At 52.9% G+C, this 18,380-nt stretch overlaps 1 protein-coding gene across 1 annotated transcript; it reads right to left on the bottom strand.

Annotated features, from left to right (window-relative positions):
• Positions 1–9,817: 9,817 nt before the first annotated feature.
• Positions 9,818–11,029, bottom strand: LOC138351128 (mucin-3B-like). Its single transcript, XM_069302759.1, has one exon. It carries the CDS (start codon positions 11,027–11,029, stop codon positions 9,818–9,820), a length of 1,212 nt encoding a protein of 403 aa, XP_069158860.1.
• Between the last annotated feature and the right edge of the window lie 7,351 nt (positions 11,030–18,380).

The raw sequence follows: 18,380 nt of genomic DNA, 5'->3' as shown, positions 1-18,380 counted from the left end.
AAAAAGGACGACAACAACGGAGGTCCTCGCAGCAAAAGCAGTACGAATATAGACCTCCAAGTTCACCAGAACATCTGTCGTGCTGCGGCACTTGCGGAAACCAAATTGAGAAGGGGAGAGGAGGTGATGGTGTTCTAGGAACCACATCAGACGAACGTTAACCATACGTTCAAAGAGTTTGCAGACACAACTTGTGAGGGCAATAGGGCGAAAGTCCTCAGGGGAAGTTCCCAGAGACCCTGGTTTGCGAACTGGGAGGACAACGGCATCGAGCCAGTCCTCAGGGACTGACGACGACTCCCACATCCGATTATACAGACTCAGTAAATACCGAGACGGGCACGGAAGGAGATGGCGAAGCATCTCATAATGAATACCATCGGAGCCCGCCGCCATAGAACCGCAGAAGGCCAGGGCAGAACGAAGTTCAGAGAGAGAGAAGGGATCGTTATAGGAAAGTAGAAGACGAGTGCAGAAATCTAAAGGACGAGACTCAAGGACAGGTTTACGAAGAAGGAAAGATTGGGGAAGATGAAGACCAGAGCTAACAGAAGAAAAGTGGGAACCCAGTTCGGTAGCAACCTGCAACGGGTCCGCCACAAGAGTACCTCGGAGGTGAAGGACCGGTGAAACATCGAGAACGAACTTACCCGCTATCTTGCGGATACGCTTCCAGATCTGTGGCAGGGGAGTTTCGGACGTAATTGTGGAGACATAAGATGCCCAACATTCACGTTTATCCATACGGATGGCCCTACGGGCCACCGCACTTGCTTTCCGAAAGAAAAGAAAAGAATCGGCCTGCTGCCGACGGCGGTGCCTCTTCCAGGCTGCACGCTTACAGCGGACAGTCCGAGCACAGTCTGCATTCCACCAGGGAACGCACTTCCGCGGACCCCGAGAGGAAGAGCGAGGAATAGAGCGGAGGGCAGCGTCGAAGACAGTGTCATGAAAAAGGAGGAGAGAGCGAGGGAGAGGCAGAAGGGAGAGGTCAGAGAGAGCAGCACTGAGGGTAAATAGGTTCCAGTCCGCTTTAGCAAACTGCTACCTAGGGAAGGAGAGGGAAGGACGAAAAGAGAAAAAGGAAACAAGGATGGGCAAATGGTCACTGCCATGGAGGTCATCAAGAACCTGCCACGTGAAATCTAAGTAAAGAGAGGAAGAGCAAAGAGAAAGATCAAGACAGGAAAGGGTGCGAGCCCGAGATTCCAAATGAGTGGGCTCACCAGAATTCAGAAGAGCCAGGGAAGAAGAGAGGATAAACGGCTCAAGAAGGCGACCTTGGGTATTCGTCAGAAAATCACCCCAAAGAGAATGACGACAATTGAAATCACCTAGCAGGAGCACAGGCTCCGGCAAGGAGTCCAGTAGGTGTTTCAGATCAGGAAGAGAAAGCGGGACACTCGGGGGGAGATAAATGGAACAAATTGTGTACCATTTCCCCACATAGATACGAGCAGCAGAACAATGGAGAGGCAAAGGAAAAAGTAAGGGGACAAAGGGAACATCAGTGCGAATCAAGAGAGCAGAAGAATTAGGAGCCCCAGCAACAGCTGGGGGGGGGGGGAGAGAAAGGAATAGCCACGAAAACGACCAGGACGAGCACCAAGCATCGGCTCCTGGAGACAGACACAAAGGGGCGAAAACCGCGAAATCAAAAGTTGGAGTTCGAGGAAACTGGCGTAATAACCTCGAACGTTTCATTGAAGAATAGACATCGACGAGAAGAGAAAGGACAAAAACAGAGAACAAGGAAGAAACAAAGGCGAAAGAGCAACAGAGCACGTTAAAGAATAGCAGGGTCGGGATCAGGGTCAGCAAAGTCAGGGTTAGGGGGCATAGGTAAACTGAGCAAAGACGGAGGGAAGGAAGCGGGAGAACAGACCAGAGGGGGGCGGGCGGGGTCCGGAGGAGGAGGAGGAGACAACGGAGAGGAGTAGTCAAGAACAGCAGCAGGAAGAGGGGGAGTAGAAAGAGGGGAGCGCACCTCAGCAAGGGCAGCATCCGAGATGGAAGCGGGGGCCAAAGAAACCTCCATAGCAGGAACAGGGGGCGCAACCACTGAAATGGGAGGGGAAGGAGCGATAGAGGCAGAAGTAGGGGCCGAGGAAGAAAGCGAAACCTTCTTACCCGCCGGGGAGGAGGAAGGAGAGGAGCCAGGTTTACGCTTCTGACGTACAGAGACAGGCGTCCCAGCAACTACATACTGGGCAACGGATTCTAGTGTCTCAACAGGAGAAGCCGAACGAGAGCACACGTGACGGCCGTGTGGAGAGCGATGGACATCAGCCCGCGCCGACAGGCGGTGGCGAGAGTCAAGAGACGGAGGGGAAGGATGGGAAGGAGGAACGGAGGGGATGAGGAAGAAGATACAGGAGATGAGACAGACTGGGTAGAAAGGAGGGGAACCCCAGACAGAGGACTAGGAGGTAGATCCTTTGGGACAGAACTCAAAGGAACAGAGGAGGGGGCAGTGGGCGTATCAGGGTCCAAGGCCCAGAAACGGTTGTGAGTCTGAGGAAGGTGGGAAGAATGAGGAGAGGAAGAGCGCAACACGCGAGCATAAGAGATATTAGCATAAGGCAGGAGCTGGCGAACCTGGCGCCTCGCCTCAGGAAAAGATAAACGCTCCTGGTGCTTCAAGTTGAGGACGGCTGCCTCAAGCTTGTAATGGACACACGCACGGGAGAAGGTAAGATTGGCCTCACCGCAGTTGAGGCAACGAGCTCGGGGAGAAGTGCACTCTGACTTAGAGTGACCTTCGCCACCACACAAAGGACAGAGAGAGACAGTCCCGGAGCAGCGGAGGGCATCATGCCCAAACCTCCAGCACTTGTTACAGAGCCTAGGAGAAGGAATGTACTCCAGGACAGAGCACCTGGCACCAGCAAGAATGACAGAGGATGGAAGGGTCCTACCATCAAAGGTAATCTTCACAACCCGAAGGGGTTGATGGCGACTACCACGAGGGGGACGAGTAAACGTGTCCACCTGGAGAATAGAATGGCCCTGGGCAGCGAGGATATGACGAATATCGTCGTGGCAGTCTCGCAGATCCCGAACACCGGTCGCAACATGGGGCGGGAGGAGAATAGTGCCAACACTGGCGTTCAACTGAACGTTCTTTGAGACCCGAACAGGGGTCTCGCCAAGGCAGGATAAGGCAGCCAATCAGAAAGCTGCATCCTGAGAAGGAGCAGCAACGACACGTGTACCGAGACGAGTGGGGTTGAAAGTAACAGAGGCATCCACGGAATCAACGAGATGTTGATGGAGGGAGAAATCGTCAGGAGGCGCAGAATCAAGAGGAAGGAGATCAAAATATTTGGCCCACGAAGCGGGACCAAACAAAGCTTGAGAGGTATCAGAACGGGAAGGAATCGAGCGAGGGCGGCCGTGACGAAGACGGCGGTGAGAACCCCCAGAGAGAGAGGGGTTAAAAGGCGCAGTGGTTACAACTAGAGATGGAGCCGCGGCAGGGGATGAGGTAGTCACCACTGGGGGCTTGGGGCTCGACCCAACCACAAAGGAGGGAGGGGAGCCGAGGGGAGAAGTCAGAGAGGCCAAGGGAGGAGCAAGGTCGGGGCCCAATGCAGCGGAGGCTACGGAGCCCGGTCTTCCAACACGGACCGACTCGGGGACTTGGTCGCCCACCCCACGAGCCTGAGAAGGTAAAGAGGAAACAGCAGAAACAGTAGATATCATTGCTACGAAAAATCAACATTCATTCACGAATGTGCCCCCACATCCACCATGGAGCCACAATTAGAGGCAGGACACCCAAAAAGAAGCTATCGCCGATCATGCCGGGGCCTCCTAGGGGTGCGTCGTGAGTATACGCCCTACAAACGCCACCTTAAGAACCGACAGTCCGTCGAGATCGGGTTCAGTGACGAAAGGGGGATTGACAATAAAAGTAAGTAAGTAATTATCAAAAGAAGGCACCAAACCGGGAAGGCTATGTAGCACCATCAAATGCGCAAAATAATCAGAGGGCGCTAAATATCACCAAGGATGCCAATACGAGAACAAAAACGCATAAGGCGAACGATATCAAAAGTATCCGAGTCACCAAGAATTCTATCGAGGGACAGGTGACCGCGAGGGGCGGTCGGAAAGCAAGACACACGCTCGTCCTGGAAGTCAGGACATTCAAGAAGGACATGCACGACCGTAAGAGGGACAATGCAACTAGGACAATAAGGAGCAGGGCGGCGCTCCATCAAGTGACCATGGGTTAAGCGAGTATGGCCAATACGCAACCTCGCCAGAGCTGTTTCCCACCGCCGGTTATGGTGGAAGGAGGACAGCCACGAGGAAACACAACATTTAAGAGTACGTAGTTTGTTACCAGTAACAGACAACCAAGAAGCCTGCCAACGGGTAAGGACGGAGGAATGGATAACCGGGTAAAAGTCGGAATACGGAATACCTTTACGAGAGATGGGACAAGAGCGGACAGCTTCCTTGGCAGCAGCATCCGCACGCTCATTTAAAGACACACCAATATGGCTGGGAACCCAACAAAACTCAACCGACTTAAATTTACTGTGAACAAGAAACGGCCAATGCTGGATCTCGACAACTACTGGATGAACCGGATTAAAGGACCCGAGAGCCATGAGGGCACTACGAGAGTCAACAACAACTACAAAGGAAGACTGACAATGAGAAAGCAGGAGACGAGGAGCATAGAGAATAGCATAAAGCTCTGCTGTAAAGATGCTAGTCTCCGGAGGTAAGCGACACATATAAGTGCGATCAGGAAAAACAACAGAGTAGCCAACACCGTCCTCAGACTTAGACCCATCGGTGAAGACAGAAACGGAGCGGGAGTGAGAAGAAAAGTGCTCAAGGAAAAGGCACTTTAGAACCGTAGGAGGGGTAAAAGCTTTAGTGATACGGGTCAAGGATGCACAAAACCGCGGAAGAGGGACTCTCCACGGGGGTAAAGAAGGAACAACACGAGGAGAAACATTAGAAATACGAACGGAAAGAGAGTCCTGTAGGCGAGATAACCGGACAGAAAGAGGGAGGTGGTGAAGAGGAACAGGAACCGCAGGAGGGGTAAAAGTTAAAGCACGACAGAGGCGAGAGGAAGGATGTTGTAAGGACCGCGCAAGATAGCGAAGACAGTAGCGATCACGGCGGTCTTGGAGAGACAGGAAACCAGTGTCAACATTCAAGCTAAAGACGGGAGTCGAACGAAAGGCACCAGAACTGAGGCGCAACCCAGTATGGTGCAAAGCATCAAGACGGCGAAGAGTAGAAGGAGACGCAGACGAGTAAGCAGGGCAACCATAATCGAGCTTAGACAGGACGAGAGAGGAATGTAAAGCAAGGAGAGTGCGCCTATCTGCCCCCCAAGAAGTATGGGACAAGACCTGAAGGAGGGTAAGGGCCTTAGAGCACTCAACACGGAGGTAAGAGATATGGGAAGACCAAGACAAACGAGTGTCAAGGAATAACTCCAAAACCTTCGCGGAATCTTTGTACTCAAGGGGATGACCATAAAGTGACAAAGAGGGACGAAGAACGACCCGTTTCCGCGTAAAAGTCATGGCACAAGTCTTAGAAGTAGAGAACTTGAAGCCATGATCGGTGGCCCAAGATGACACGGCATCAATTGCAAGTTGAAGCCGGCGCTGAAGGAGAGGCGAATCATCACCCTGACAGCAAAGGGTAAGATCATCGACATAGACAGCGGAGAAGACACCTGAAGGAAGAGAGGAAAGAAGACCATTGAGGGCAACCAGAAAAAGAGTAGTGCTCAGAACACTACCCTGGGGCACACCTTCGTATTGCTGAAAAGAGGCAGAGAGAGCGGTACCAAGGCGCACCCGAAAGGAACGACGAGAGAGGAAGCTGCGGAGAAAGAGAGGGAGATGACCACGAAGGCCAAAAGAATGAAGTTGAGATAGAATATGATATCGCCAAGTGGTGTCGTAAGCCTTTTCCAGGTCAAAAAGGACGGCAACAACGGAGGTCTTCGCAGCAAAAGCTGTACGAATATAGACCTCCAAGTTCACCAGGACATCTGTCGTGCTGCGGCACTTGCGGAAACCAAATTGAGAAGGGGAGAGGAGATGATGGTGTTCCAGGAACCATATCAGACGAACGTTAACCATACGTTCAAAGAGTTTGCAGACACAACTTGTGAGGGCAATAGGGCGAAAGTCCATAGGGGAAGTACCCAGAGACCCCGGTTTGCGAACAGGGAGGACAACGGCATCGAGCCAGTCCTCAGGGACTGACGACGACTCCCAGATTCGATTATACAGACTCAGTAAATACTGAGACATGCACGGAGGGAGATGGCGAAGCATCTCATAATGAATACCATCGGGGCCCGCCGCCGTAGAACCACAGAGGGCCAGGGCAGAATGAATTTCAGAGAGAGAGAAGGGATCATTATAGGGAAGCTGAAGACGAGTGCAGAAATCTAAAGGACGAGACTCAAGGACAGGTTTACGAAGAACGAAAGATTGGGGAAGATGAAGACCAGAGCTAACAGAACTAAGTGGGAACCCAGTACGGAAGTGACCTGCAACGGGTCCGCCACAAGAGTATCATGGAGGTGAAGGACCGGTGAAACGTCGGGAACGAACTTACCCGCTATCTTGCGGATACGCTTCCAGATCTGGAGCAGAGGAGTTTCGGACGTAATTGTGGAGACATAAGATGCCCAACATTCACGTTTACCCGTACGGATGGCCCTACGGGCCACCGCACTCGCTTTCCGAAAGAAAAGAAAAGAATCGGTCGTCTGCCTATGGCGGTGTCTCTTCCAGGCTGCACGCTTACAGCGGACAGCTCGAGCACAGTCCGCATTCCACCAGGGAACGCACTTCCGCGGACCCCGAGAGGAAGAGCGAGGTATAGAGTGGAGGGCAGCGTTGAAGACAGTGTCATGAAAAAGGAGGAGAGCGCGAGAGAGAGGCATAAGTGAGAGGTCAGAGAGAGCAGCACTGAGGGTAAATAGGGTCCAGTCTGCCTTAGCAAACTGCCACCTAGGGAAAGAGAGGGAAGGGCGAAAAGAGAAAAAGGAAACAAGGATGGGGAAATGATCACTTCCATGGAGGTCATCAAGAACCTGCCACGTGAAATCTAAGTAAAGAGAAGAAGAGCAGAGAGAAAAATCAAGACAAGAAAGACAGGACAGGTTTTATCTGTCAACACAGTAATGAGGTGTGCCAATTGTTAGTGTGTTAGTCTCCGTGGTGTAGTGGTAAGACACTCGCCTGGCGTTCCGCGAGCGCTATGTCATGGGTTCGTATCCTGGCCGGGGAGGATTTACTGGGCGCAATTCCTTAACTGTAGCCTCTGTTTAACGCAACAGTAAAATATGTACTTGGATGAAAAAACGATTCTTCGCGGCAGGGGATCGTATTCCAGGGACCGTAGGATTAAGGACTTGCCCGAAACGCTACGCGTACTAGTGGCTGTACAAGAATGTAACAACTCTTGTATATATCTCAAAAAAAAAAAAAAAAAAAGGGTGTGAGTCCGAGAGTCCAAATGAGTGGGCTCACCAGAATTCAGAAGAGACAGGGAAGAAGAGAGGAGAAATGGCTCAAGAAGGCGACCCCGGGTATTCGTTAGAACATCACCCCAAAGAGAATGACGACAATTGAAGTCACACAGCAGGAGCACAGGCTCCGGCAAGGAGTCTAGGAGGTGTTTCAAATCAGGAATAGAAAGCGGGTCACTCGGGGGGAGATAAATGGAACAAACTGTGTACCATTTCCCCACAAAGATACGAGCAGCAGAACAATGGAGAGGCGAAGGAAAAAGTAAAGGAACAAAGGGAACATCAGCACGGATCAAGAGAGCAGAAGAATTAGAAGCCCCAGCAACGGCTGGGGGGGGGGGGGGGAGAGAAAGGAATAACCACGAAAACGACCAGGACGAGCACCAAGCATCGGCTCCTGGAGACGTTCCATTGAAGAATAGACATCGACGAGAAGAGAAAGGACAAAAACAGAGAACAAGGAAGAAACAAAGGCGAAAGAGCAACAGAGCACGTTAAAGAATATCAGGGTCAGCAAAGTCAGGGTTAGGGGGCATGGGTAAACTGAGCAAAGACGGAGGGAAGGAGGCGGGAGAACAGACCAGAGGTGGGCGGGCGGGGTCCGGAGGAGGAAGAGGAGACAACGGAGGGGAACAGTCAAGGACAGCAGCAGGCAGAGGGGGGGTAGAAAGAGGGGAGCGCACCTCAGCAAGGGCAGCAACCGAGAGGGAAGCTGGGGCTAAAGAAACCTCCATAGCAGGAACAGGGGGCACAACCACTGAAATGGGAGGGGTAGGAGCGAGAGAGGCAGAAGTAGGGGCCGAGGAAGAAAGCGAAACCTTCTTACCCGCCGGGGAGGAGGAAGGAGAGGAGCCAGGCTTCCGTTTCTGACTTAAAGAGATAGGTGTCCCAGCAACCACGTACTGGGCAACGGATCCTAGCGTCTCAACAGGAGAAGCTGAACGAGAGCACACATGACGGCCGTTTGAAGAGCGATGGACAATAGCCCGCACAGACAGGCGGCGGGGAGAGTCAAGAGACGGAGGGAAAGGATGGGAAGGAGGAACGGAGGGAGACGAGGAAGAAGACACAGGAGACAAGACAGACCGGGTAGAAAGGAGGGGAACCCCAGACAGAGGACTAGGAGGTGGATCCTTTGGGACAGAACTCAAAGGAGGAGCAAGGTCGGGGCCCAATGCAACGGAGGCTACAGAGCCCGGTCTTCCAACACGGACCGACTCGGGGGCTTGGTCGCCCACCCCACGAGCCTGAGAAGGTAAAGAGGAAACAGCAGAAACAGTAGATATCATTGTTACGAAAAATCAACATTCATTCACGAATGTGCCCCCACACCCACCATGGAGCTACAATTAGAGGCAGGACACCCAACAAGAAGCTATCGCCGATCATGCCGGGGCCCCCTAGGGGTGCGTCGTGAGTATACGCCCTACAAACGCCACCTTAAGAACCGACAGTCCGTCGAGATCGGGTTCAGTGACGAAAGGGGGATTGACAATAAAAGGTTCCCCTCGCTCTCGACGTTGGGTACTACAGTTCTACGGGTGCAAGAGTATGCCTCCTCAAGCACCCGGGCGTCAAAATAGAAGAAGTCGAAAGGAATAACCAAAACAAGCAAAAGGTCGGCAGGAAACGGCAAGCAGATAGGAGAAGAGGGGGGGGGGGGGAGAAAAACGAAACAGAAGGAAAAGGAAAAGGAAAAGGTGCTCAGCACAATTGGAGAGGACGGCAGCAGGAGCACAAGGATAGAAAAGGACAGAGGACTGCCCCAAGGAGCATCACACTCCAGCAGCCGCCCACTAAGACCCCTTCACGGCATCAACGGGCTGAATAGGGAGGGGGTTCATCTCCCAAATGATACATTGTATCTGGTCTCCTGCTCCCTACACCTATTTTCATTACATTACATTTGCTTGGGTTAAACTCTAACAACCACTTTTTTGACCATTCCTTCCAGGAATCCAGGTCTTCTTGAACCCTCAAGCAGTCCTCCTCTGTCTTAATCCTTCTCATTATTTTGGCATCGTCAGCAAAAATTAAGAGGAATGAGTCTATAAATGAACAAATCCACAAGGGCCGTGACGAGGATTCGAACCTGCGTCCGGGAGCATCTCAGACACTGCCTTAATCGACTGAGCTACGACAGGGTGAAAAAAGAGTTGAAACCGAAGTTCTACTGAACTTACTGGATCTCGTAGCCTCTCCGAGGTACAAACCAGGATTTTACACAACTCCCCCCTGCACCCGAGCTATGTCAATAGGCCGTTCTCCCTCTTCGCCCTTACATCATTACACACAGAGATCACAGAGATCTCTGTGACCAGCTGTTGGTGAAGACCAGCCGATAGTGAAGACCAGCTGTTGGTGAAGACCAACCGATAGTGAAGACCAGCTGTTGGTGAAGACCAACCGATAGTGAAGACCAGCTGTTGGTGAAGACCAACCGATGGTGAAGACCAGCTGTTGGTGAAGACCAGCTGTTGGTGAAGACCAGCTGTTGGTGAAGACCAACTGTTGGTGAAGACCAACCGATGGTGAAGACCAGCTGTTGGTGAAGACCAACCGATGGTGAAGACCAGCTGTTGGTGAAGACCAACCGATAGTGAAGACCAGCTGTTGGTGAAGACCAGCTGTTGGTGAAGACCAACTGTTGGTGAAGACCAACTGTTGGTGAAGACCAACTGTTGGTGAAGACCAGCTGTTGGTGAAGACCAACTGTTGGTGAAGACCAACCGATGGTGAAGACCAACCGATGGTGAAGACCAACCGATGGTGAAGACCAACTGTTGGTGAAGACCAGCTGTTGGTGAAGACCAGCTGTTGGTGAAGACCAACTGTTGGTGAAGACCAACTGTTGGTGAAGACCAACCGATGGTGAAGACCAACTGTTGGTGAAGACCAGCTGTTGGTGAAGACCAGCTGTTGGTGAAGACCAGCTGTTGGTGAAGACCAGCTGTTGGTGAAGACCAGCTGTTGGTGAAGACCAACCGATAGTGAAGACCAACTGTTGGTGAAGACCAACTGTTGGTGAAGACCAACTGTTGGTGAAGACCAACCGATAGTGAAGACCAACTGTTGGTGAAGACCAGCAGTTGGTGAAGACCAGCTGTTGGTGAAGACCAGCTGTTGGTGAAGACCAACTGTTGGTGAAGACCAACTGTTGGTGAAGACCAACTGTTGGTGAAGACCAACCGATGGTGAAGACCAGCTGTTGGTGAAGACCAACCGATGGTGAAGACCAACTGTTGATGAAGACCAACCGATGGTGAAGACCAGCTGTTGGTGAAGACCAACCGATGGTGAAGACCAACTGTTGGTGAAGACCAGCTGTTGGTGAAGACCAACCGATAGTGAAGACCAACTGTTGGTGAAGACCAGCTGTTGGTGAAGACCAACTGTTGGTGAAGACCAACTGTTGGTGAAGACCAGCTGTTGGTGAAGACCAACTGTTGGTGAAGACCAACTGTTGGTGAAGACCAGCTGTTGGTGAACAATCCACATTGTTCCCAACATTCGAGTGATCAGAGTTACTGGTGATAGTTTGTCTCGAATTAGTTTGGTGTTGCTTGGTCCTATTGGGTGATTTGCTTTAATGTGTGATACCTCGATGAGAGAGAGAGAGAGGGGGGGGGGGGAGGGGGGGAGAGGGAGGGGGATTAGGCTGGTGGATTAGTACCAATGCTTGACATATCGTCACAACAGGGTACCGCCCCACACGTCGCCACTCAACGATTGCGTGAGAAATGGATTAAATAAGTTTCCACTTTTTTGTTCTCAGCCGTTTTTAGTATTCCTCATTTTTATTCTCTCTCTTCTTGCACTCTGTCTCTCCTGGCACTCTGTCTCTCCTGGCACTCTGCCTCTCCTGGCACTCTGCCTCTCCTGGCACTCTGCCTCTCCTGGCACTCTGCCTCTCCTGGCACTCTGTCTCTCCTGGCACTCTGTCTCTCCTGGCACTCTGTCTCTCCTGGCACTCTGTCTCTCCTGGCACTCTGCCTCTCCTGGCACTCTGCCTCTCCTGGCACTCTGCCTCTCCTGGCACTCTGTCTCTCCTGGCACTCTGTCTCTCCTGGCACTCTGTCTCTCCTGGCACTCTGTCTCTCCTGGCACTCTGTCTCTCCTGGCACTCTGTCTCTCCTGGCACTCTGTCTCTCCTGGCACTCTGTCTCTCCTGGCACTCTGTCTCTCCTGGCACTCTGTCTCTCCTGGCACTCTGTCTCTCCTGGCACTCTGCCTCTCCTGGCACTCTGTCTCTCCTGGCACTCTGCCTCTCCTGGCACTCTGTCTCTCCTGGCACTCTGTCTCTCCTGGCACTCTGCCTCTCCTGGCACTCTGTCTCTCCTGGCACTCTGTCTCTCCTGGCACTCTGTCTCTCCTGGCACTCTGCCTCTCCTGGCACTCTGCCTCTCCTGGCACTCTGCCTCTCCTGGCACTCTGCCTCTCCTGGCACTCTGCCTCTCCTGGCACTCTGTCTCTCCTGGCACGCTGTCTCTCCTGGCACTCTGCCTCTCCTGGCACTCTGCCTCTCCTGGCACTCTGTCTCTCCTGCCACTCTGCCTCTCCTGGCACTCTGCCTCTCCTGGCACTCTGCCTCTCCTGGCACTCTGCCTCTCCTGGCACTCTGCCTCTCCTGGCACTCTGCCTCTCCTGGCACTCTGCCTCTCCTGGCACTCTGCCTCTCCTGGCACTCTGCCTCTCCTGGCACTCTGCCTCTCCTGGCACTCTGCCTCTCCTGGCACTCTGCCTCTCCTGGCACTCTGCCTCTCCTGGCACTCTGCCTCTCCTGGCACTCTACCTCTCCTGGCACTCTACCTCTCCTGGCACTCTGTCTCTCCTGGCACTCTGTCTCTCCTGGCACTCTGTCTCTCCTGGCACTCTGTCTCTCCTGGCACTCTGTCTCTCCTGGCACTCTGTCTCTCCTGGCACTCTGTCTCTCCTGGCACTCTGTCTCTCCTGGCACTCTGCCTCTCCTGGCACTCTGCCTCTCTTTGCACTCTGTCTCTCCTGGCACTCTGTCTCTCCTGGCACTCTGCCTCTCCTGGCACTCTGCCTCTCCTGGCACTCTGCCTCTCCTGGCACTCTACCTCTCCTGGCACTCTACCTCTCCTGGCACTCTACCTCTCCTGGCACTCTACCTCTCCTGGCACTCTACCTCTCCTGGCACTCTACCTCTCCTAGCACTCTGCCTCTCCTGGCACTCTGCCTCTCCTGGCACTCTGCCTCTCCTGGCACTCTGCCTCTCCTGGCACTCTGCCTCTCCTGGCACTCTGCCTCTCCTGGCACTCTGCCTCTCCTGGCACTCTGTCTCTCCTGGCACTCTGTCCCTCCTGGCACTCTGTCTCTCCTGGCACTCTGTCTCTCCTGGCACTCTGTCTCTCCTGGCATTCTGCCTTAATTATCATTCCATCATGTAGTGGCCTATACGTTGTGAGCAGGTCAGAGGCGGTTGGGCAACGTGTCCTCTCACCTATCGCCTCAGCTGCCCCAGCGGTAAACAGGCCTCCAGGATCTAGCCAACTGTTGTGGTGTTGCAGCCTGATAAAAGTCACAGGCCTGTAGGCCTAGTGGCACCTACATGTGCCGACCTACAGCTGTAGTCCTATTCTCAACTATGGAAAATAAACTGTTGTATTCGCTCCCCAAAATAAAATAAAATAATTAACAAATAAATAAACACATCCTCAAGGAAGTGATTTTCCTCCCTCCCCCCCAAAAAAAATAGATTTAGAATAGCAATAGATCTATAAAAAAATAGATCTATCTGCCCTTCTTACTCTCAGACATGCATACATGCATATCATCAGTGAGTTGTTTTATAAATTTCTGAAAAACATATAATTGAAAATAGAAAAAAGTGGGCATAGTTGTTCATAGTGCCGATGGTGGTGTGGGGTCATGTTGACTGAAAATTACAGAAATATTGTAGCAAACAAAGTGTGACTTTGCAGTGTTGTGAGCGACTAGTGGCAGGTGTGTGTGCTCGCGGTGGTTCTTAGTGGCAGGTGTGTGTGCTGGCGGGGGTTCTTAGTGGCAGGTGTGTGTGCTCGCGGGGGTTCTTAGTGGCAGGTGTGTGTGCTGGCGGGGGTTCTTAGTGGCAGGTGTGTGTGCTGGTGGGGGTTCTTAGTGGCAGGTGTGTGTGCTGGCGGGGGTTCTTAGTGGCAGGTGTGTGTGCTGGCGGGGGTTCTTAGTGGCAGGTGTGTGTGCTGGCGGGGGTTCTTAGTGGCAGGTGTGTGTGCTCGCGGGGGTTCTTAGTGGCAGGTGTGTGTGCTCGCGGGGGTTCTTAGTGGCAGGTGTGTGTGCTCGCGGGAGTTCTTAGTGGCATGTGTGTGTGCTGGCGGGGGTTCTTAGTGGCAGGTGTGTGTGCTGGCGGGGGTTCTTTGTGGCAGGTGTGTGTGCTGGCGGGGGTTCTTAGTGGCAGGTGTGTGTGCTGGCGGTGGTTCTTAGTGGCAGGTGTGTGTGCTGGCGGGGGTTCTTTGTGGCAGGTGTGTGTGCTGGCGGGGGTTCTTAGTGGCAGGTGTGTGTGCTGGCGGGGGTTCTTTGTGGCAGGTGTGCGTGCTGGCGGAGGTTCTTAGTGGCAGGTGTTTGTGCTGGCGGGGGTTCTTTGTGGCAGGTGTGTGTGCTGGCGGTGGTTCTTTGTGGCAGGTGTGTGTGCTGGCGGTGGTTCTTTGTGGCAGGTGTGTGTGCTGGCGGGGGTTCTTTGTGGCAGGTGTGTGTGCTGGCGGTGGTTCTTTGTGGCAGGTGTTTGTGCTGGCGGGGGTTCTTAGTGGCAGGTGTGTGTGCTGGCGGGGGTTCTTAGTGGCAGGTGTGTGTGCTCGCGGGGGTTCTTAGTGGCAGGTGTGTGTGCTGGGGGGGGTTCTTAGTGGCAGGTGTGTGTGCTGGCGGGGGTTCTTTGTGGCAGGTGTGTGTGCTCGCGGTGGTTCTTAGTGGCAGGTGTGTGTGCTGGCGGGGGTTCTTTGTGGCAGGTGTGTGTGCTCGCGGTGGTTCTTAGTGGCAGGTGTGTGTGCTGGCGGGGGTTCTTTGTGGCAGGTGTGTGTGCTGGCGGGGGTTCTTTGTGGCAGGTGTGTGTGCTGGCGGTGGTTCTTTGTGGCAGGTGTTTGTGCTGGCGGGGGTTCTTAGTGGCAGGTGTGTGTGCTGGGGGGGGGGGGTTCTTAGTGGCAGGTGTGTGTGCTCGCGGGGGTTCATAGTGGCAGGTGTGTGTGCTGGGGGGGGTTCTTAGTGGCAGGTGTGTGTGCTGGCGGGGGTTCTTAGTGGCAGGTGTGTGGGCTGGGGGGGGGGGTCTTAGTAGCAGGTGTGTGTGCTGGCGGGGGGGGGGGGTTCTTAGTGGCAGGTGTGTGTGCTGGGGGGGGGGTTCTTAGTGGCAGGTGTGTGTGTTGGGATGGGGGGTTCTTAGTGGCAGGTGTGTGTGCTGGCGGGGGTTCTTAGTGTCAGGTGTGTGTGCTGGCGGGGGTTCTTAGTGGCAGGTGTGTGTGCTGGGGGGGTTCTTAGTGGCAGGTGTGTGTGCTGGCGGGGGTTCTTAGTGGCAGGTGTGTGTGCTGGGGGGGGGGTTCTTAGTGGCAGGTGTGTGTGCTGGGGGGGTTCTTAGTGGCAGGTGTGTGTGCTGGCGGGGGTTCTTAGTGGCAGGTGTGTGTGCTGGGGGGGGGGGGTTCTTAGTGGCAGGTGTGTGTACTGGCGGGGGTTCTTAGTGGCAGGTGTGTGTGCTGGCGGGGGTTCTTAGTGGCAGGTGTGTGTGCTCGCGAGGGTTCTTAGTGGCAGGTGTGTGTGCTGGCGGGGGTTCTTAGTGGCAGGTGTGTGTGCTGGCGGGGGTTCTTAGTGGCAGGTGTGTGTGCTGGGGGGGGGGTTCTTAGTGGCAGGTGTGTGTGCTGGCGGGGGTTCTTAGTGGCAGGTGTGTGTGCTGGGGGGGTTCTTAGTGGCAGGTGTGTGTGCTGGCGGGGGTTCTTAGTGGCAGGTGTGTGTGCTGGGGGGGTTCTTAGTGGCAGGTGTGTGTGCTCGCGGGGGTTCTTAGTGGCAGGTGTGTGTGCTGGGGGGGTGGGGTTCTTAGTGGCAGGTGTGTGTGCTGGGGGGGTTCTTAGTGGCAGGTGTGTGTGCTGGCGGGGGTTCTTAGTGGCAGGTGTGTGTGCTGGCGGGGGTTCTTAGTGGCAGGTGTGTGTGCTCGCGGGGGTTCTTAGTGGCAGGTGTGTGTGCTCGCGGGGGTTCTTAGTGGCAGGTGTGTGTGCTGGCGGGGGTTCTTAGTGGCAGGTGTGTGTGCTCGCGGGGGTTCTTAGTGGCAGGTGTGTGTGCTGGCGGGGGTTCTCAGCGAGATGGTGACGGGAACTAGGTAACCATCAAGCGTGTCTGTGAGCGCTAACAAGGCCATTGAAGCTCCACGATGAGCCGCGAGGTCAATAAATAAGAGTTATAAGGTCAATTCAGTGTGTGTTTGTGTGTGTGTGTGTGTGTGTGTGTGTGTGTGTGTGTGTGTGTGTGTGTGTGTGTGTGTGTGTGTGTGTGTGTGTGTGTGTGTGTGTGTGTACTCACCTATTTGTGCTTGCGGGGGTTGAGCTTTGGCTCTTTGGTCCCGCCTCTCAACTGTCAATCAACTGGTGTACAGATTCCTGAGCCTACTGGGCTCTATCATATCTACATTTAAAACTGTGTATGGAGTCAGCCTCCACCACATCACTGCCTAATGCATTCCATCCGTTAACTACTCTGACACTAAAAAAGTTCCTTCTAACGTCTCTGTGGCTCATGTGAGTACTCAGTTTCCACCTGTGTCCCCTTGTTCGCGTCCCACCAGTGTTGAATAGTTTATCCTTGTTTACCCGGTCGATTCCTCTGAGGATTTTGTAGGTTGTGATCATGTCTCCCCTTACTCTTCTGTCTTCCAGTGTCGTAAGGTGCATTTCCCGCAGCCTTTCCTCGTAACTCATGCCTCTTAGTTCTGGGACTAGTCTAGTGGCATACCTTTGGACTTTTTCCAGCTTCGTCTTGTGCTTGACAAGGTACGGGCTCCATGCTGGGGCCGCATACTCCAGGATTGGTCTTACATATGTGGTGTACAAGATTCTGAATGATTCCTTACACAGGTTCCTGAACGCTGTTCTGATGTTAGCCAGCCTCGCATATGCCGCAAACGTTATTCTTTTTATGTGGGCTTCAGGAGACAGGTTTGGTGTGATATCAACTCCTAGATCTTTCTCTCTGTTCGTTTCATTAAGTACTTCATCTCCTATTCTGTATCCTGTGTTTGGCCTCCTATTTCCACCACCTAGTTTCATTACTTTGCATTTACTCGGGTTGAACTTCAACAGCCATTTGTTGGACCATTCACTCAGTCTGTCTAGGTCATCTTGTAGCCTCCTACTATCGTCCTCAGTTTCAATCCTCCTCATAATTTTTGCATCATCGGCAAACATTGAGAGAAACGATTCTATACCCTCTGGAAGATCATTTACATATATCAGAAACAGTATAGGTCCAAGGACTGACCCCTGCGGTACTCCACTCGTAACGTCTCGCCAATCTGAGACCTCACCCCTCACACTGACTCGTTGTCTCCTGTTACTTAGGTACTCCTGTATCCAACGGAGTACCTTCCCTTTCACTCCAGCCTGCATCTCCAGTTTTTTCACTAGCCTCTTGTGTGGCACTGTGTCAAAGGCTTTCTGACAATCCAAAAATATGCAGTCTGCCCACCCTTCTCTTTCTTGCCTTATTTTTGTTGCCTGGTCGTAGAATTCAAGTAACCCTGTGAGGCAGGACCTGCCATCCCTGAATCCATGTTGATGCTGTGTTACAAAGTTCTTTCGCTCCAGATGTTCCACTAGCTTTCTTCGCACAATCTTCTCCATCAACTTGCATGGTATGCAGGTTAGGGACACTGGTCTGTAATTCAGTGCCTCCTGTCTATCCCCTTTCTTGTATATCGGGACTACGTTAGCTGCTTTCCAAATTTCTGGCAGTTCAGCTGTTGCCAGTGATTTGTTATACACCATGGAGAGCGGGAGGCACATTTCTTCTGCTCCTTCCTTTAGTATCCAAGGGGAGATTCCATCTGGACCTATAGCCTTTGTCACATCCAATTCTAGTAAACACTTCCTTACTTCCCCGCTGGTAATCTCAAACTCTTCCAGTGGTTCCTGGTTAGCTATTCCCTCTCTTATCTCTGGGATTTCTCCTTGCTCCAAGGTGAAGACCTCCTGGAATTTCTTATTCAGTTCCTCACACACTTCCTTGTCGTTTGTAGTGAATCCTTCTGCCCCTAACCTTAATTTCATAACCTGTTCCTTTACTGTTGTTTTTCTCCCGATGTGGCTATGCAGCAATTTAGGCTGAGTCTTTGCCTTGCTTGCGATGTCATTTTCGTATTGTCTTTCTGTCTCTCTTCTCATCCTGACATATTCATTCCTGGCATTCTGGTATCTTTCTCTGCTCTCCAGTGTCCTGTTATTCCTATAGTTTCTCCATGCCCTTTTACTTTGTGTGTGTGCGCGCGCGTGTGTTTATCAGTACAGAAACCACTTTGAGAATTATGCTCCAATTTAGAAAATCTGGGGGAGAATTACCAGTGCAAGAAGGGATTTTTCCCCTTAGAACTCGGGGGGGGGGGGGGAAATTCCTTCTCAGAAACTCGAGAAATTTCCCCGTCCTGTATGATCAGACATAGCAAGTTGGCAATCCAGTCCGTAATTTCCGAAATTGCGCGGGGTAATTTCCCGAAATCTCCCGCCCAATTTCCGACAACAAGCTGAGCTTCGAGGGAACAATGCGTCTCGTCTGCTTGGCCCCATCCCACGCCCACATGCACGCCCACATTCGACCCCCACCTGCACGCCCACATCTGACTCCAGCACGCACGCCCACATTCGACTCC

This window comes from Procambarus clarkii, chromosome 48 (genome assembly GCF_040958095.1).
Source record: "Procambarus clarkii isolate CNS0578487 chromosome 48, FALCON_Pclarkii_2.0, whole genome shotgun sequence".
Lineage (NCBI taxonomy): Eukaryota > Metazoa > Arthropoda > Malacostraca > Decapoda > Cambaridae > Procambarus > Procambarus clarkii.
The sequence above is the reverse complement of the archived record's forward strand: the minus strand, read 5'-3'. Positions and strand labels throughout refer to the sequence as shown.